Source organism: Nicotiana tomentosiformis, chromosome 4 (assembly GCF_000390325.3).
Source record: "Nicotiana tomentosiformis chromosome 4, ASM39032v3, whole genome shotgun sequence".
In the NCBI taxonomy this organism is placed as follows: domain Eukaryota; kingdom Viridiplantae; phylum Streptophyta; class Magnoliopsida; order Solanales; family Solanaceae; genus Nicotiana; species Nicotiana tomentosiformis.
In genome coordinates this window covers 42,926,699-42,946,850 of record NC_090815.1, presented here as the reverse complement: position 1 = coordinate 42,946,850, position 20,152 = coordinate 42,926,699, and the positions used below count along the sequence as shown (strand labels likewise).

Here is a 20,152-nt window from a genome sequence, read left to right as displayed (position 1 = left end):
ATATGTGCCATAGGGACACGTAGATATGGTCTTCTCTTGGTCCTCTGGGGGATAACAATCTGATTATACCCCAAATAGCCATCTAGGAAAAAAATAGTATTTCCGTCTAGCTAGTCTATCAAGCATTTGGTCAATAAAGGGGAGGGGAAGTGGTCCTTGCAGGTGACATTTTTTAATTTTCTATAATCTATGCAACCTACATCTAGCCACTTAATCACTTCCTTTCTTACCACCTCTTTCATGATTGGATTTAGGCGGCATTGGTGCTCTACACATGGCTTATGTCCCTCCTCCATGAGAATTTTATGCATGCAGAAGGTCGGACTAATGCCTCTAATGTCAGACATCGTCCACCAAATTGCTCGCTTGTGCTCATGCAACACTCTTAATAGCTTTTTTTCCTGCAATTTAGACAAGTCAGAGGAAATAATAACAAGTAGAGTGTCAGAACCACCCTAAATAAGCATATTGAAGGTGAGGGGGTAAAGGTTTAAGTTTCAATTTCGGAGCCTCTTCAATCGACGGCTTAGGAAGAAGCCCACTTGGCCTATTTAGGAGCTCAAAGAGGTTTAATCCTTGCATGTAGACACAGGATGCATCTAGTATATGCATTATCTCCTCAACCTCGTCATCAATCTCCAAGCTATCGAACAACATGAGTGCTTTCTCTAGAGAATCGTCTAGATATACACTCGGATCTATAAGTTGCACATCCACCTCTACAACAGATATCATAGAGAGCTCCTCATAATGGCGGGGGAGTTCAATCGCCTTATAAACATTGAAAATTGCTTCCTCGTTGTCCACCCTCATAATCAATTTTCCCTCTCTCACTTTAATAATTACATCACCTGTAGCCACAGAGGTCATCCCAATATGAGTGGAACTTATTCATTAGCCTCATAATCTAGGATAATGAAGTCCGCTAGGAAGATGAACTTCCCAATTTGCAGTAATATATCTTCAATCACTCCTTCGGGATAAGCGATGGATCTATCAGCTAATTGCAACATCACAATGGTTGGTCTTTGAGCTCCCAGACCCAATTGCTTGAACAAGGTCAAGGGGATAAGATTTGTGCTCGCCCCCAAATCACAAAGAGTACGGTCTACATCAACATTACCAATCCGCACAAGGATGGTGAAGCTGCCATGATCCTTAAGCTTTTGAGGAAGCTTGTTTTGGACCCTCGAAGTCCACTCCTCAGTAAGTGTGATTGTCTCGAATTCAGTCAATCTCCTCTTATGAGCCACTATATCTTTGATGTACTTAGCATATTTTTTTGGAATTTCACAAAGTACATCTACGAATGGAATATTTAATTGAACCTGGCTCAACATAAAGAGAAATTTGTTAAACATGCGATCATCATTCTTCTTTTGTAACCTTTGGGGGAAAGGCGGTGGTAGCCTTACAGCACCCACTGGCTCTGAACTTGCATCATCTTTCTTTGACTCGTGTATTGATTTAGGAATCAACTCTCCCTCAGGTATAAACTTATCTCTACTCTTCTTTGGCGCTTCTTCTAATTCCCTTCCGTTTCAGAGTGTGACTGCATTAACTTGAGGATTCTTCTCTGTATCGCTGGAAAGAGCGCCTGCAGACCTAGTATTTTGATTTGACGTTAACTGCCCAACTTGTCTCGTAAAAATTTCTGAAATCGGTCCTGAGTTGTTGATTGTCAAGCAATAACTTCTTTAACAGGTCATCCGTACTCTCCTCCACCTACTGGGGTTGCTTCTGAGGTTGACTGTAATTTTCTTTCGGCTTATACTGATTCTAAGTTGTCTGATTTCCACCCCAAGAGAAGTTAGGGTGATTCTTCCAATTTGGGTTGTAAGTGTTCCCATATTGTGTATGTTGATTTATCAGATCTCTGCTCTGTTTCCCCCACATAATAGATGGATTCATGATTCATGGGATATATGTCACTCGTGTGACCTTCATCGCATAACTCTTAGCAAGTAGACATCTGTTACACATGTTGCATCTGTTGCGTTTCGTGCATTGTCATTCTATTCATCTGATTTGCTAATTTTGCTATATTTGCTCTCATGGCTAAGAAATAATCAAGCTCAATTACACCTACTGCCTTATGTTTAAGTGCTTTTCGTGATTTCCCATCCCCTTGATAATTATTATCATTAGCAGTGAAATTATTTAGCAGGAGCTGGATTTCACTGTACGGCCTTGCCATGCAACTACCCCTACAAGTTGAGTCAAGATTCATCTTTGATGTCTCGTCCAACCCATCAACGAAAGTGTGACCCAACACCTCATCAGTCTGACAATAATGTCGGCAGACTCTGAGTAACTTCTTGTATCTTTTCCAAACTTGACGAAGAGTATCATCATCCCGTTGTTGGAACCTCAAGAATCTGGTTCCTCGACGACTTTGTCTTCATAGTGAGAAAAAACTTTATTAAGAATTTTCGTGCTAGATCATCCCAAGTGTGGATCGAGTCCGCGGACTCCTTTTGCAACTATTCTTTGGCTTCCCCTAGCAGTGAAAAGGGAAACAATGTCAGCCTGACGTAGTTCTTGAAAATGTTCAGATAATTGTAAGTATCCATAACTTCCAGGAAGTTCTGAATGTGCCGCTGCAGATTTTTATGAAATAGACACATATACTTCCCTATGGACTGAATCAGTTGTACCATGTACTGTTTGAGTTCAAAGTGACTCGTGATATCAGGCTTCATAATAGCCTAAGTCATATTAGCAAGATTAGGCGTTGCGGCTTCTATCACCAGTCAATCTTCATTACCTACCATCTCTAGTGGTTGTGGTTGTGGTTGAACTACAATGTCCAACTCTCCTTCTGTTCTAGTTCTAGCTTCGACTTCCCTTCTTACCCTACGAAGTGTTCATTCTATTTCAGGATCAAGAGGAAGGAGGTTGTTCGCGCTTCTACTCCTCTGCATTCAAGAGAAAAGCATGCATTAACAAAAATAAAGCAAACTGAAAATTAAAACATGAACAAATAACGAATAAAAGATTAAGTCAGACAAGTAGCTAATTTTTAAGTCCCCGGCAACGGGTGCCAAAAACTTATTGTGACGAAATACACCCGCAAGTATACGTGGTCGTCAAATAATAAAGTAGCTAGTAGAGTATCATTTTCACAGAGACTTATGATTAACTTTTGACTAATTCAAACTCAAACAAATTATCTATTCAAGAGATTTTACTCAAAATGTATAGGTCAGTAATTAACAACCAAAGAGACTATCAAGCAGTTAAATAAACTAGAGATTGACTAAAACACATAGGCAATTTCGGATAAAAATCAATAGGAGAGGATATTCCTGGGTCATAAGCTAGCTAACAATCCTGTTGTGTTCTCGGCTTAAACTGGCTAATTGATTTATCTAGTTTATTGATTGACAGGGCTAATGTTACTCGTAAGAATCTGTCGAGTTCGTACTCGCCTATTCAAGTTAACTTAATGCCTATATGTCTGTGGAATTAAGACTAACAAGAACGCATTTACAATACATGTATTTCAACCAAGCAAGACAATTAGGTATATTTCTATCCTAATTATGAATTCGTTCCCCGTTGACCAGGTTCAAGAACTTTATCTATTTAATCTTATATGCAATCTAGAATTCCCACTTTCGAATTCAACTTCAGATTCGTAGATAGTATTTCACTGTTAGCTACGCAGCAAAATAATTAAGAACATCATTAAATAAAAAAATAATATGATAAAATCAAACTCGTCAATTTAAATTTCAAACGTCAACATTCATGTAGCACCCATAACCCCAGAACGAACGAGTTTAGCCACGCATAGTCATGGTAGCAATCTCAAGTAATTCCCAAGAATACACTAGAGTTGACTAAAACACGTAGGCAATTTCGGATAAAAATCAATAGGAGAGGATATCCCAAGGTCATAAGCTAGCTAACAATCTGGTTGTGTTCTCGGCTTAAACTGACTAACTGATTTATCTGGTTTGTTGATTGACAGGGCTAATGTTACTCGTAAGCATATGTCGAGTTCTTACTCGCCTATTCAAGTTAACTTAATGTCTATTTGTCTATAGAATTAAGACTAACAAAAATACATTAAAGATGAATTTAATTAGTAAATTCAGACACTAGATTTATGCTTCTATCATCACTATCATTTCTGATGTTGTTATTATGATGAATTTTCCTAACACGGTAACACCTAATTATCACATGTCCGTTATTATGATCTTGCTTTATTTTATGTCAAAGACTAGAAATTATGATTCTTTTTTTTTTTTGAGTTATTATTGTAAGGTGGGAACAACTCGGGAGCTCTTGTTAGATTTTCCAGTATGGAACTATTCCATGTGTTACAGAAAAATGGACAAATTTTATCAACTGAAATGCAATATCCTATTCAAGATATGCAAATATTCTATAGAGGGAATTTTTTCTTTAAATACCTTAGAGAACAAGGCAACATTATGTCTTAGAGAACAACGTTTCAATCAAAATCATAGGTGTCAAATTTGAACAATTGAGAATTAAGAAACACCTGACAGAGAGCGTTTTTTCTTCGATGGGCGTTATACTTCCCTAATGCAATGTGAAATTGGATTAGCCATATAGCCAACAAATATTAAATACTATATGATTATTAAAAAAAAAATATGTGTTATACTATGTACTTACTAAAATTAGTCTGACTGAGAACAATTATGTTATTTTAGCTCCTGACGGATGCACATTTTTAGCAACTAGCTAGGAAGCTAAAGAAACATGGACGCCATCTCTCACTATCAATATATATATATATATATATATATATATATATATAAAGTAGGGACTTAGACAAGGTGATGTGGCAATCTCTTGAACAAGGAAACCTCCTTTTTTTCTCCTTTTTTTGCCATTTTTCCCATATATTCCTTTTATGTGCTAATTAAAAAACCTGAAAGGACACGTCTAATAAATAAATAGTCTTAATTACACTTAGGCATTTTCCTCTTCTTTTGTTTAATCTTCTTTTGACTTTTCTTCTTTAATTTTATGAGTGAGTTACGTCTTCTCCATTGGAAGAAAAAAAAAGAAGTAACGCTTCTTTCAGTCTATTTTATTTGTGTGGAACGAGAGAAGCAAAGGTAAGCCAATTCTTTACCACCATTTTACTACATGAAGGCGGCAATATGAAAGGGAGGGTTTGTGCTTTCCCTGTTTTGTTCGTTTTCAAGATAAAAAGTATGATAAATCTCCAAATTGTGGATTTTGTTAGAATTGGGAGAAGAAAATTGAAGGAGATATATATGAAGATGGAAGTAAAGTTTATAATTTTTGGAGTAACTATAGGAGGGAGAGAGTAAAGGGGATGAAATAATAGCTGGAGTAAGAGGAGAAAGGGACAAGAAGAGAAAAAAAACAAAAACGAATACGGAGGACATTGATGGGAAGTAAAAGATTGTCCGTAAATCGGAGATTATTTAGATTTCAGGGGACGGCAAATTGACAGAGGATTAACAACTTGTTTGGATGGTTGTTACTCATTTTATTGTATCGTATTATTACTTTAAATATGATGTTTGTTTTGATTATTACTTAAATTTTATTGTATCGTATCGTTAAATCCGTCGTTACATAGCGACGAAATGTATCACTTTATGTAACGATCGATTTGGTGTGGTCGCGCCATTACCTTGTCTTTTTCTCTCAATCTTACCCTTCATTATTATTAAATAATTTTATTTTATCATTTACCTTACCTTTTTATATAATAATTTTACCCTGTATCATAATTTTTCTTTATGCAAGTTTATTTTTCATATTGTTGGTGCGTGATATCATGAAACGATAGTAAACGACACAATCTATCCAAACATTATATTTATCAAACGATACAGTACAATATAATACAGTACGATACGATATGATACATTATGAAACGATACGTAAGAAAAAAAAAGAATTAAGAAAAGCAAACAAAGAAAAAACTGAAAAAGTAAACAAAATCCATACAATAAAAATATTATTTTAATGGGCAGAACAAAGATGTTGCCACTTTTTCTTCCTTTGTTTTTAGTTACGTTAATTTTTATTATTTTATGTTTTTTTAAATTTGAATAGGTGAAATTTTTAGAAAATTAATATTTTTATACTATTTAATGAAAGAAAGAAATCAAATACTCATATTTAATTTATACTCAACTGAGAATTATGTATCAAAATCACATACGCACATTATATCAAAAAATAAAAAACTTCAAATATTTTTATCATTTATAAATGAAAAATATTTATATCAATATTTAAAATGGCGACTTCACATACACACTAACAATGTTAGTTTATAGTTGTATCTTCATTAATATTATTTTTATGCATATGCATGAAATTCTTTTATCTCACTTGAAATGAAATTTTTTATATAAAAAGAATTTTTAAATTGAGTAATTCATCGCGCGAAGCGCGGATATATTTTCAACTGATAGTAATAAAAGTGATTTGTTGGCATTCATCTCTTCTAGTCCAGGCCCCTCATTGTGCTGCAAAGTATGTCAAATGAGCTTTAATGGAAAGCGCAGTAATAGGGGACGTGGTTGTGCACTTCTTTTTATTATCTTTAATCAGTATTGTCACTATCCAATTTCTCTATAGACCGTGATGACGTCTAACGTCACCGCTAGACAAACATACGTTGAACTAGCCATGTATTTATTCTTTTAACAATTTAGAAATAGTTAATTTGTAATTATTAAATAAGTAAGAGGTGAGAAATTTAATAAAATAAAATGTGAACGATTTTAAGAACAGGTATAGTGAAATAAATATTCAAAATCATCAAATGTCTACTAGCAAAATTTCAAGATTTGGTGTCACAAGTGTATGAGCTACTAGTATAATACACAAAACACTAACTATTATCTGAAACAAAGTAGACAGAAAATAAATACAAAAGAGAGACTTCGGGTGCTGCAGAACAGACTCAGAGGGCAGCTCACTGCTAAGTCTCGGAGTATCAGATGTGCGCGCCGGGATGACTACCAGATGCACCTGTCTCAGATCCTGCACGGTTAGTGTAAAAGTATAGCATGAGGACACAAACAACATGTACCCAGTAAGTATCTAGTCTAACCTCGAAGAAGTAGTGACGAAGGGTTCGACTTTGACACTTACTATGGGCTAACAATAAAATGTCAAAATTCTAAATAAGCATGGGTTATGTAAATAATAATGAAATAACAAGCATTGAATAAATAATTCTTTCACTAATAGTAAATACCAAGTCAATTTCGGTCATTAAATAATTGTAACCTCTCAAGCCATAAAACAATAGCAAGTATAATTAGGCTCCGAGTATTATTACGCACGATTTATGCCGAGGTCGTACGACCCAATCTGAAATATATATATATATATATATATATATATATATATATATATATATATATATATATATATATATATATATAGTGTGCACTGTCGAGGGTCGAACGGCATGAACCATAGATGCATCTATTAACCTGCCGAGGCGAACGGCCCGCTCCCATGAGAGTAGAGAAGTTTACCTCGCTCGGAAAGTACTTGCGACGCGAGTGGACATGTATTTCTTAGAGTTATTATATATATTCCTCGGTTCTTCCCAAAAATAAGAAATCTAAATTGGAGAGTTTCAACCTTACAATCCCTAATCTCAGCTTTATTTTAGACAATTAATATGCATAATAAACATAACAGTACAATCAAGGCATGATGTAAATCTAAGGCTACTCGGACATCTTATGGAATATCGCTACGTACGGACTCTCATCACCTAGTGCGTACGTAGCTCCCCGCACAAGTAATTCACAATAAAAAAATACACCTAAGGGGATGAGTTCCCTCTTACAAGGTCAGGCAAGAGACTTACCTCGTTCTCAAGCTCACTTTCGATCCTTAAGTATGCTTAAATCCTCAACTCGGTTCCAAACAACTCAAAACTAGTAAATTGTTATATAAACTAATCAATATATGTTCAAAAGTTCATAATTTAACTATTAGAGTAATTACCCAACCCCAATTGAAAAATTCCTAAAATTCATCCCCGGGCTCACGTACCTGGATTTCAAAAATTTTCGAACATAATTGTTACCCATAATCTCACGAACTCAAATATATAATTTTTACCCAATTCCATAATCATTTTCGTGGTTAAATCTCATTTTTATCAAAACCTAAATTTTTCAACTAAACCCATAATTTTTACGATTTTATATGTTAAAATCTACCTATAATCTATGTATTTAACTTACATGGGATATAAATTACTTACCTTCAATATCTAGGTGAAAACCCCTCTCAAAGAAGCTCAAAAATCACCCAAGGAGTGAAAGAAATGAGTCAAAAATGGCTTAAGTCCCGTATTAAATGAACCTCTCTGCCTCCAGTACTTCCGCTTTTGTGGCTCCGCATCTATGGAAAGATCATCCCAGATGTGGCTCTCCCCCAGTTGGCCTACTTCCGCATCTATGGACAACTGGCCCGCTTCTGCGGGACCGCTACTGCGATGCACGTGTCGCACCTGCGGCTTTGGCCGCTTCTGCAGTTGCTTCCATCGCACCTGCGATATCCATGCTCCGCATCTGCGATCTCTGGGCAGCCCACACTGGGCCGCTTCTGTGGTTATTGGCTCACTTCAGCGAGCTCGCACCAGCGGCTGGCCCTCCGCAGGTGTGATTGCACCAGAAACTCTTATGCTTCAGCTATTCTTTCCAAGTCCAAATGAGTTTCGTGCCTCGTCCGAATGGCATCTGGGACCCCCGAGGCCTCGTCCAAACATACCATCAAGTTTGTAATCATGAGACGGACTTGCTCAAACCTTCAGAATGCGGAAAACAATGCCAAAACTAAGAATCACACCCCCCAAACCAAATCGGATCTACTTATGAACTTCAAGTTCTTCCAACTTGCTCTGAATGCGTCAAATCATACCTAAACTATTCGGAATGGTACCAAATTTTGCGTGCAAGTCTTAAATCACCATACGAAATAATTTTGGGGCTTGGAATCCCAAAACGGACCTCGATAATACCAAAACCTACTCCCAACCAAATTTAAAGAACTTTAAAACCTTCAATGTGCCAACTTTCAACTTTATGCGTCGAAACGGTCCTGGGTCATCCAAAACCCGATCCGGGAACACGCCCAAGTCCAAAATCATCGTACGAACCTATTGAAACCGTCAAATCTTGATTTTGAGGTTGTTTGCTAGAAATATTAACCCAAGTCAAACGTAACCCTTTAAAGCCAATATTAAGGAACTAAGTGTTCCGATTTTAACTCAAACCCTTCCAAATCCCTAACTAACTATCCCCGCAAGTCATAAAATAGTAAAATCACATATGTGGAGTCTTAGTTAGGGTAATGGGGATCTAGAAAGTAAAATGACTAGTTGGTCAGGATCCCCGCACTCGTAACAACCCCTCGAAACGGAGGACTGCTGACCTGAAGTCTGACCCCGATGGCATGAATACCCACTGGAGGAACCCTGAATAGATGGTGGACGGTAGGAACTCTCTGGCATGGCACCAAAATAAGGCCACACTGGAGCACCCCGAGGAGGCGGCGGTGCTGGATATGTGGGCCTGCTAGACTGACCCCTCACAAATTAACCCCTGCTCCAAGCCGGGGCACCACTGAACTCTCCAAAATATCGAAACCGCTTATTCCTTGTCGCCTGCTCTCGGCTCCGCTGACGTACACCTTCGATCCTTCATGCTATCTCCACAACTAGCTCGTAAAAAGTCCCCATCTCAAACTCTCGGGCCATAGTAGCCTGCATACCAGAGTGCAAACCGGCAACAAACCCCCGCACTCTCTCTGCATCGGTAAAAAGTATCATAAGTGCATGGCGAGACAACTCAGAGAATCTCGTCTCATAGTCGGTCACCGACATCTGACCCTGCTGGAGCTGCTCGAACTGAAACTGCAACTCTTCCCTCTGAGAGGGTGGAATATATCTGTCCAAAAAGAGGCATGTGAACTGGTCCCAAATCATGGGAGGAGAACCTGCTGGTCTACCGAGAAGATAGGACTGCCACCATCTACGGGCCCTGTCCTCCAGCTAAAAGGTGGTAAAGTCTGCCCCGTAGGACTCCAATATCCTCATGTTGTGAAGTTTGTCCCTGCACCGATCAATAAAGTCCTGGGGGTCCTCAAGCGGCTCACCCCCAAAGACAGGAGGATGTAGCCTAGTCCATTTGTCCAATAGCTTCTGTGGATCGCCGGCCGCAACTGGTATAGGCTCAGATATAGTTGTTACAACTGGCTGAGCCCCACCCACAGGTAGTGCGCCCGGGGTCTCATACACGGCAGTTGCATGCCCTAGAGCTTGAGTGGTAGGGGTCTGTTCCCCCCTCCCACCTGAGATATGGCTGGGTCTGCTAGAAATAAACCAGCCTGAGTCATAGAATCCATGAACCGCAGAATATGTCCCATGACCTCCTGGAATCCCGGTGCGGACATGAAATCCACAAGGACTGGCTCTGCTACATGTCCCTCGCCCTGCTCCTCAATAATAGGATCCTCCACTGGGTCCACTAGTGGCATAAGTAGAGCAACTCTAGGACGTACTCGTCCTCTACCACGAGCTGGACCCCTACCTCGGCCTCTGCGTCAGCCTCTAGCAATGGGGGGAGCAGCTCCTCCATGATCGGGTACATTTGTGATGTGTGTTCTTACCATCTATGAGAGAATAAGAGAAATATACTTAGCACAACATCAACTGCACGAAAGGTATGAAGAAAGATTAGTTTCCTAACACCTTATAGCCTCTCGGAAATAAGTACGGACGTCTCCGCACCGATCCGCAATACTCTATTAAGCCTGCTCATAACGTGTGAGACCTACATGAACCTAGTGCTCTGATACCATGTTGTCACAACCTAATTTCCCTATAGGCCGTGATGGAGCCCAACGTTGCCACTAAGCAAGCCAACGGTGAACTAGCCATGTATTTATTCTTTTAACAGTTTAGAAATAGTTGATTTTTGATTATTAAATAAGTAAGAGGTTAGAAATTTAATAAAATAAAATGTGAACGATTTTAAGAACAAGTGTGGTGAAATAAATACTCAAAATCATCAAGTGTCTACTAGAAAAATTTCAAGATCTGGTATCACAAGTGTATGAGCTACTAGTAGAATACACAAATCACTAACCACTGTTCGAAACAAAGTAGACAGAAAGTAAATATAAAAGAGAGACTTCGGGTGCTGCAGAACGGACTCGGAAGGCAGCTCACCGCTAAGTCTCGGAGTATTAAGAGTGTGTGCCGGGATGACTACCAGATGCACCTGCCTCAGATCCTGCAAGGTTAGTGCAAAAGTATAGCATGAGGACACAAACAACATGTATCCAGTAAGTATCTAGTCTAACCTCAAAGAAGTAGTCACGAGGTGTCGACTTCGATACTTACTATGGGCTAACAATAAAATGTCGAAAATCTAAATAAGCATGGATTATGTAAATAATAATGAAACTCAATAACAAGTAGTAAATAAATAATTCAATCACTAATAGTAAATCCCAAGTCAATTTCCATCATTAAATACTTGTAGCCTCTCATGCCATAAAACAATAGCAAGTATAATTAGGCTCCGAGTATTATTACGCACGATTTATGCCGAGGTCGTACGACCCGATCTGAAATATATATATATATATATATATACTGTGTGCACTTCAAAGGGTCGAACGGCACGAACCATAGATGTATCTATTAACCTGCCGAGGCGAACGGCCCGCTCCCATGATAGTAGAGAAGTTTACCTCGCTCGAGAAGTACTTGCGACGCGAGTGGACATGTATTTCTTAGAATTATTATATATATTCCTCAGTTCTTCCCAAAAATAAGAAATCTTAATTGGAGAGTTTCAACTTTATAATCCCTAATCTCAGCTTTATTTTAGATAATTAATATGCATAGTAAACATAACAGTACAATCAAGGCATGATGTAAATCTAAGGTTACCCGGACATCTCGTGGAATATCGCTACGTACGGACTCTCATCACCTAGTACGTACGTAGCTCCCCGCACAAGTAATTCACAATAAAAAAAAAATACACCTAAGGGGATGAGTTCTCTCTTACAAGGTCAGGCAAGAGACTTACCTCGTTATCAAGCTCACTTTCAATCCTTAAGTATGCTTAAATCCTCAACTCGGTTCCAAACAACTCGAAACTAGTCAATTGTTATATAAACTAATCAATATATGTTCAAAAGTTCATAATTTAACTATTAGAATAATTACCCAACCCCAATTGAAAAATTCCTAAAATTCATCCCCGGGCCCACGTGCCCGGATTTCGGAAATTTTTAAATATAATTGTTACCCATAATCTCACGAAATCAAATATATAATTTTCACCCAATTCCATATTCATTTTCGTGGTTAAATCCCATTTTTATCAAAACCTAAATTTTTCAACTAAACCCATAATTTTCACGATTTTACAGGTTAAAATCTACCAATAATCTATGTATTTAACTTAAATGGGATAGAAATTACATACCTTCAATAGCAAAGTGAAAACCCCTATCTAAGAAGCTCCAAATTGCTCAAGGAGTGAAAGAAATGAGTCAAAAATGGCCTAAGTCACGTATTAAATAAACATCTCTGCCTCCAGCACTTCTGCTTTTGCGGCTCCGCATCTACGAAAAGATCATCACAGATGCGGCTCTCCCCAAGTTTGCTTGCTTCCGCATCTGCGAATAACTAACCTGCTTCTGTGGGACCATTTCTGCGACGTACGTGCCGCACCTGCGGCTTTGGCCGCTTCTGCGGTTGCTTCCATCGCACTTGCGCTTTCACAGGTGCGCACCATGCTCCGCATCTGCGATCTCTGGGCAGCCCACGCTGGATTGCTTATGCGGCTGTTGGCTCGCTTCTGCGAGCTCGCACCTGCGACTGGCCCTCCGCAGGTGCGATTGCACCAGAAACTCTGATGCTTCAGCTATTCTTTCCAAGTTCAAATGAGTTATGTACCTCGTTCGAATGGCATCTGGGGGCCCCGAGGCCCCGTCCAAACATACAAAAGAAGTTTGTAATCATTAGACGGACTTGATCGAACCTTTGGAACGTGGAAAACAATGCCAAAACTAAGAATCACACCCCAAACCAAATCGGATCCACTTATGAACTTCAAATTCTCCCAACTTGCTCCGAACGCGTCGAATCATATCTAAACTACTCGGAATGGTACCAAATTTTGTGTGCAAGTCTTAAATCAACATACAGAACTATTCCCGGGCTCGGAATTCTAAACAGACCTTGATAACTCCAAAACCTACTCCTAACCAAATATAAAGAACTTTAAAACCTTCAATGTGCCAACTTTTAACTTTATGCGCCGAAATGCTCCCGGTTCATCCAAAACCCGATCCGGGCGCACGTCCAAGTCCAAAATCATCATACGAACCTATTGAGATCGTCAAATCCTGATTCCGAGTTCATTTCTAGAAATGTTGACCTAAGTCAGACTTAACCCTTTAAAGCCAATATTAAGGAACTAAGTGTTCCGATTTCAACCCGAACCCTTCCAAATCCCGAACTAACCATCCTCGCAAGTTATAAAATAGTAAAAGCACATACGGAGAGTCTTATTTAGGGGAACGGGGATCAAGAAAGTAAAACGACCGATCGGATCGTTACAAGTATTTTTCTTGTCACACAATGCATTCCCTAGATATAGCATCTCGTTTCTTTCCCTGACCTAGTTGTAACAATATTGTATTTAGGGGCGGATCTATGTAGAGTGTTAGGGGTGGTATGTCACCCCGATCATCCTCGGGTAAAATGTTATGTGTGTGTGTGTGTGTGTGTGTGTGTGTGTGTGTACTAGTATCTATGAACGTGCGTTGCACGTTAATAATGGCACATGATGAATTAAATATTTATTTATATGAAGAAATAATAAAATTTAATTAATAAGAGAAATTTTATGTATAATAATACAACAATTATCTAAATGACAAAAAATATTATTACATTAGCATAATACATGAATTTAAAATAAAAGAACATCATCAAAACTTACACAAATAATTAATTTTGTCATGTTAGTTAGATAATTATGTATTATAATTTAAAAGTATTTAATGTGATGATATCTTAAAGAACACTTCTTTGAGGATAATATTTTTTATGTATATTTCCTCTTAATGCTTTTGTTGCTCTGTCTTAACCAGAACTCTTGTTGTCGATCTTGATATCCCTCTTGAAAGTGCAACATACAATTGTTCGTGCAAGAAAATATTTTGCGGTAAATATAGTCCAATATTTAGGATGTTTGTCCTTGTATTTTATTTATTATATTTGTAAAATATAAATATACTAAAAATTATTTTCACACAAATCTAAAAGGATAGTCCTTAGTTTCGGAAGACTAAAGTGGAATTCAGGGATAAGAATATACTTAAAAGTACATTGAACAGTATCATAATTTTTGCATGTGTGACGTTATTGTCAAAATTTCTATATACCATCTATGTACTATTACATAAGCTATTCGGCGTATTTAAGTTTTTCAGTAGCATGACGGGCATATTTTTTTTCAAAATCAACCTATATACAATGGAAGATCAACTTAGTCTATTGTATATATGGTGACACTAACATACGTAAGAAATAATAAACTTGACAACAAACATATATGGTAGAAGGTCGTTTGGTATTAAAGTATTTAACTATTTAATATGATATTTTCAACTAATGCATGACATAGAAATATTATTTCAATTATGCCAGAGGCATCTACAAAGAATAATCCCGTTATAGCAAACTCGATTCTTTATAATATAGTCTTGAAAGTTTGTTCTTGTTTAGGATTTTGCTTTGATTGTGCTTCCTCAGAAACTTGTTGTAACGACCCGACTTGTCGTTTTGCACATTTATGCTCCTTTCAACTATTTGAAGTCTTGAATAGCTTCATATGATGTATTATGACGTGTATGAATCGTCGGTTTTGTTTTCAGGTGTTTCGAAACATATTCAGAAGAATGAATTCCATGTTGGAAGCCTTAAGTTGAAGTTAACCAAATTTGAGTATTCCACCTCGGATCGGAGTTTTTATGTTTCCGTTAGGTCCGGATGGTGATTTTTAACTTTGGTGTATGCCCGAAATTTAATTTGGATATTTCTAAAATGTTTTGACGTGGTTCTTCGAGCATAAATTGTACCAAATTTAGAAAGTGAGCTCCAAATTCAGTTTTGATTGAAGCATTAGATCCGTATTGAAATTATGAAGCCATAGAAAAAATAATCGTCGAATTCGGATATCGTATGAGAGAGTTATGCCCATTTTTGTGTCAAAAAAGATTGTTGTTTTTCTGGGGCAGAGGCAAATCGCAGGTATCAAATGTGACTTGCCTGGACAGATTATAAAACGGAGATTTCGGCCATTTTTAACACATTTAAAACTATGGAGCTCGGATTTAAGCGACTTTTGAGGGGATTTTTACCATATGGATTGGGGTAAGTGATTCTAACTCGGTTTTGGTTAAATCACACGAATCTATTGTTGTTTTTATCAATAAATTAGTATTTTGGATTGAAAATAGTAGAAATTCTCATAGACTTTAACTGTGGATTTGAAGGCCGAGTTGTGGTCGAAATTGAGTAATTTTGGTATGGTTGGACTTGTGGTTGAATGGGGGGTTTGGATTTTATAATTTTTGTCGGGTTTCGAGACGTGGACCCCATTGTCGACTTTTCGAGCGGAGTTAGAAATTTTTATAAATTGTTAAATTGTAAATATTGGAGTATATTTTGATTAATTTGCACGTTGTTTGACTAGTTTCAGATCGTTTGGCTTGGAATTGAGGAGATAGGAAGGTGTTCGGAGGTTGATACGCGCGAAATGAAATTTTCGGAGTATTGTTTAGTTGGCTCGGCATCAGATTCGGCTTGTTCGAGGTAAGTAACACTTCTAAAATTGGAGCTGAGGGTATGAAAACTGATTATACGTGTTATGTGAATTGTTTGGAGGTGACGCACATGCTAGGTGACGGGCGTGTGGGTGTGCACCGTAGAAATTGAGACTCAGTTGATTCCGTAGAGCTGTATAGTCAATTAACTTGTATTTTTTCATGTATTTTTATGTGTTAGAGAAACTGAGTTGTGTCTCATATTAGAAATCATGCTTAGGCAAATATTGGTATTATTGGGACCCACTGAGGTCATTTCTACTGTCGAATTATATGTTTAAATTTTAATTTCGTACTGAGTCATATACATTCATTGCATATTATATCTCAATCTCTATTGTTATTTATTAATACATCATATCATCATTTTGGGCTGGTTTCATGATATTGTGAGTCCGAGAAACTAGAGAGATTGATGACTGAGTGAGGCCGAGGGCCTAATTTTGAGGTTATTGATACTATAGCACGTGAGTTGTCCGTACGACACGTGAGTTATCCGTGCGGATCCAGATTCTGATACTATAGCACGTGAGTTGTCTGTGCAACACGTGAGTTGTCTGTGCAGCACGTGAGTTGTCCGTGCGGATTATAGCGCTTGGGCTGAAGGAGCCCCTCCGGAGTCTGCACCCCCATAGTGAGCGCAGTTGATATTATATTGAGGGATGGATCTTCCCTAGCCATGGATCTTGCCTAATTATTTATATTGAGGGATGAATCTTCCCTGGGCATGGATCTTGCCTAATTATTTATACGGAAAAGAGCCAAAAATGCCCTTGAACTAATTGAAATAGCTCAAAAATGCCATACGTTTATTTTTGGTACCAAAAATATCCCTGCTGTCTATATTTTGGACCACAAATGCCCTTAAACCGTTAGTCTTGCAATTGAAGGTGACATGGCAATCCAACTGGGTTAGATTTGCTAACATGCCCATCCACCTAAGCAATCCAGCATGGCAAAATTATTTTTTCGAATTTTTTTTAAAAATACAAAATCAACACTTATTCCGAAAAAGTAAAAAATTTCCGGAAAAATATTTTTCCGGGAAAAAAATTTTCCAGAATTTTTTTTCTTTTTTCGAAATAAGTGTTGATTTTGTATTTTAATAAAAAATTTTGAAATAAATAATTTTTCCGGAAATTTTTTACTTTTTTCGGAATAAGTGTTGATTTTGTATTTTAATAAAAATTTCTGAAAAAAATAATTTTTTTGGAATTTTTTTTACTTTTTTCGGAATAAGTGTTGATTTTGTATTTTAATAAAAAAATTTCGAAAAAATAATTTTTCCGAATTTTTTTTACTTTTTCGGAATAAGTGTTGATTTTGTATTTTGTATTGAGGGATGGATCTTCCCTAGGCATGGATCTTGCCTAATTATTTATATTGAGGGATGGATCTTCCCTGGGCTAGATTGACCTTATATATGGATCTTCCGTGGGCTGGATTGGCCATATACAGTACTGAGTGACTGTGTGCGAGTTGTCATTTATATTTGGGTTGGATCTGTCCTGTACAGTACCTAGTGACTGAGTGTGCTGAATATTGAGCGTGATGAGTGAAAATGCGAGACAGTGAGATTGAGTACTTTAAGAGTGTGAGTACATGAGTTCATCAATGTGCTGCATTGCATTAGACATGCATACTTGATATGTAGGCATAAAGAAGTATTTTTCCTCATGCCATCTGATAATGAAATTTCTTATTTGTCGTTAAAGGTTTTGAGAAAAATCACAGATTTCAGACTTACTCATATTTTTGGTGATTTTCGGCAAAAGATTTGAGTTTTACTGTTATACTTGAAAAGAAAATATTTATTTTTCGAAATTGTATACGAGCTGAGTATTTTATTATTGAGTTATTACTTTTGCTGCTTTAAATTGTATTGTTGTGAGATGTTATTGGTTATTGGTGTGGACTATGACCTTGGTACAAGCTCGTCACTACTTTCAACCTAAGGTTAGGTTTGTTACTTATTGAGTAGATGAGGTCGGTTGTACTCATACTACACTTCTGCACCTTGCGTGCAGACGTTGGATGTTGATGTTGTTGTATATGGCGGGAACTAGCATTGAAGATGTACCTGCGATCCAGTCACAGCTGCCTCTTCTAGGTAGCTTTGGATTTTTTTTTTAAAATTTATTCATGTATATTTCAAACAGATGAAGTATTTTAATTTCACACCAGCTTTGTAAATTCTAATCTTAGAAGCTCATGATTTGTACTACTAGTCCTTGGGGAGTGTATTAGAGTCAGTTAAATATTAATTGAATCGGATTGTTGTTATTTGGCTTACCTAGCAGGTGAGGTTAGGTGTCATCACGACTAGTTGGATTTTGGGTCGTGACACTCGTATAGCATTTTGATTTTTAATAATATATTAACCTTTTTACTTTGTGTTCTAACGATCTTTTTATGGAATAAATTTATGTACCCTAAGATTTGTTTTTCAACTTGAATAAGAATTTTACTCATATTATGAATTAAAAAAATAATTGAATTGGATTCTCTTCCTAAATAATTAATTAAAAGATTTAATTATTTGATTTTACCATAAAAAATAATTTATTCTTTGTTGATTCAGATCTTAATATTAGTTCATCTCTTGTTTTGAATATTTAATCTTAATTATAATTTTATCCATCATAAATTTTATTTTCAAAGAGTAAAGATTGATATGACATTTCACTTTTAGATCTTTATGTCTCTAGAATCATTAGTGGTATTAACTCTTACCTACCATTTTTTTCTCTTTCTCACACATTTATATTCTTAAATATTTTCTTAGTTGTTGTTTAATGGTTGGGTATTTTTTAATATTACACAAAAAATTGATTAAAAAAAATATTATTTGAGTATGAAAATAATTCAAATATAATATAAAAATATATTACCATGGGGGTATTTTTTCTCAATTTCAACTCTTTATGAAGTCCATTTAATATTACTATTTTGTTTTGTATTGGACACTATGGAGTGGTAATGTATTACCAATACGGAGGATTCTGATAAAAATTAATTTTATTAAACCTTCCTACATATTTTTAATAAGAATTTAATAGACAAATTTTATTAATTTTAAAATCTTAAATATTAAAAATTAGCATAAAAAGGTATTGTAGTCCAAAAAGTAAGCTATTGCAGTTATGTCCTTTCCCTATGAGTTCTTCCGTTTAATATTTTAGGGCTATTTTGGTATATTAATATTGTATTTATACTTTATAATAATATAGGCTCTCCTTTTTTTCTAAATAAATTTGGACAAGACAATACATTCTCAAATTAAATTAGTAATAGGACATTATAATACGTTTTCAAATTAAATTAGTAATAGGAATATTTAAGAAGTATATCCTAAAAGTAATAAGATTACACGACTAAAGATATTTACTTGTTCAATTTTATATGAATTATACAGACGGAAAGTAATTATACTAATAGGATTCCTAAAGGTAATCATGTAGGATTCCTAACGTGTAGTATTATGTCCTAAAACTAATAAAATTATAAGGCCAATATCTAGAATTTTGATTATGTCCCTTTATTATGAGTTATTATGCTCAATATTATAAGGTTATTTTTATAAACCGACATTGTATTCATACTTTTAATACCCAAAAATCTGTATAGGAAAAGGATGGTACCTGGAGTAATAAGTTGGCTCTATGTGCCATGGTTAAAGGCCAACATTCCAAATGCAAGGTGCAGGATCAATCCTTGCTCACTCTCTTTTCTTTACTTTCTGTTGCTTTTTCTTTATTTCTTGTATTTCTTTGCATAGATCTTCAATATTGTATTTGAATGTGATTTTAATATTTTCTCTTTTTATCCATATAGTTTTATTATTTTCCCGATTTTTAAAATCTTTTGGATAAAATTTATTCGATTTGATGGTCATATATTTATTTATACACCAAAAATCTTCTAAATCGAACTGAATCAATTCAAAGTAAATCGAACCAAACCAAAGCGAACCAAATTAGTTCAAAAATCAAACCAATAAAATGTACACCCTAATTCAATCTTCTTCACTAATGCTAGGTTTACGTTAATAAAAAGTGACACCCATAACCATCGAATCTTGGATCCGCTTCTCATTGTATTGTACTTTAATTTATGTAGTTATATGCTAAGATTTTGGTTGTATGAGTCAAAAGAATCATCCGAGAGTTTATTAAAAAAAGATCATAGCAGATGATATATATATATATATATATATATATATATATATATATAT

The 20,152-nt window shown here is 36.2% G+C and overlaps 1 protein-coding gene across 1 annotated transcript; it reads right to left on the bottom strand.

The window, feature by feature from the left end:
• Positions 1–887: 887 nt before the first annotated feature.
• Positions 888–2,230, bottom strand: LOC104089964 (uncharacterized). The gene is made up of 2 exons (XM_009594990.2): positions 1,980–2,230; positions 888–1,533 (listed from the first exon to the last, which is right to left on the bottom strand). The coding sequence occupies exons 1-2, from the start codon at positions 2,228–2,230 to the stop codon at positions 888–890; spliced, it is 897 nt and encodes a 298-aa protein (XP_009593285.2).
• Between the last annotated feature and the right edge of the window lie 17,922 nt (positions 2,231–20,152).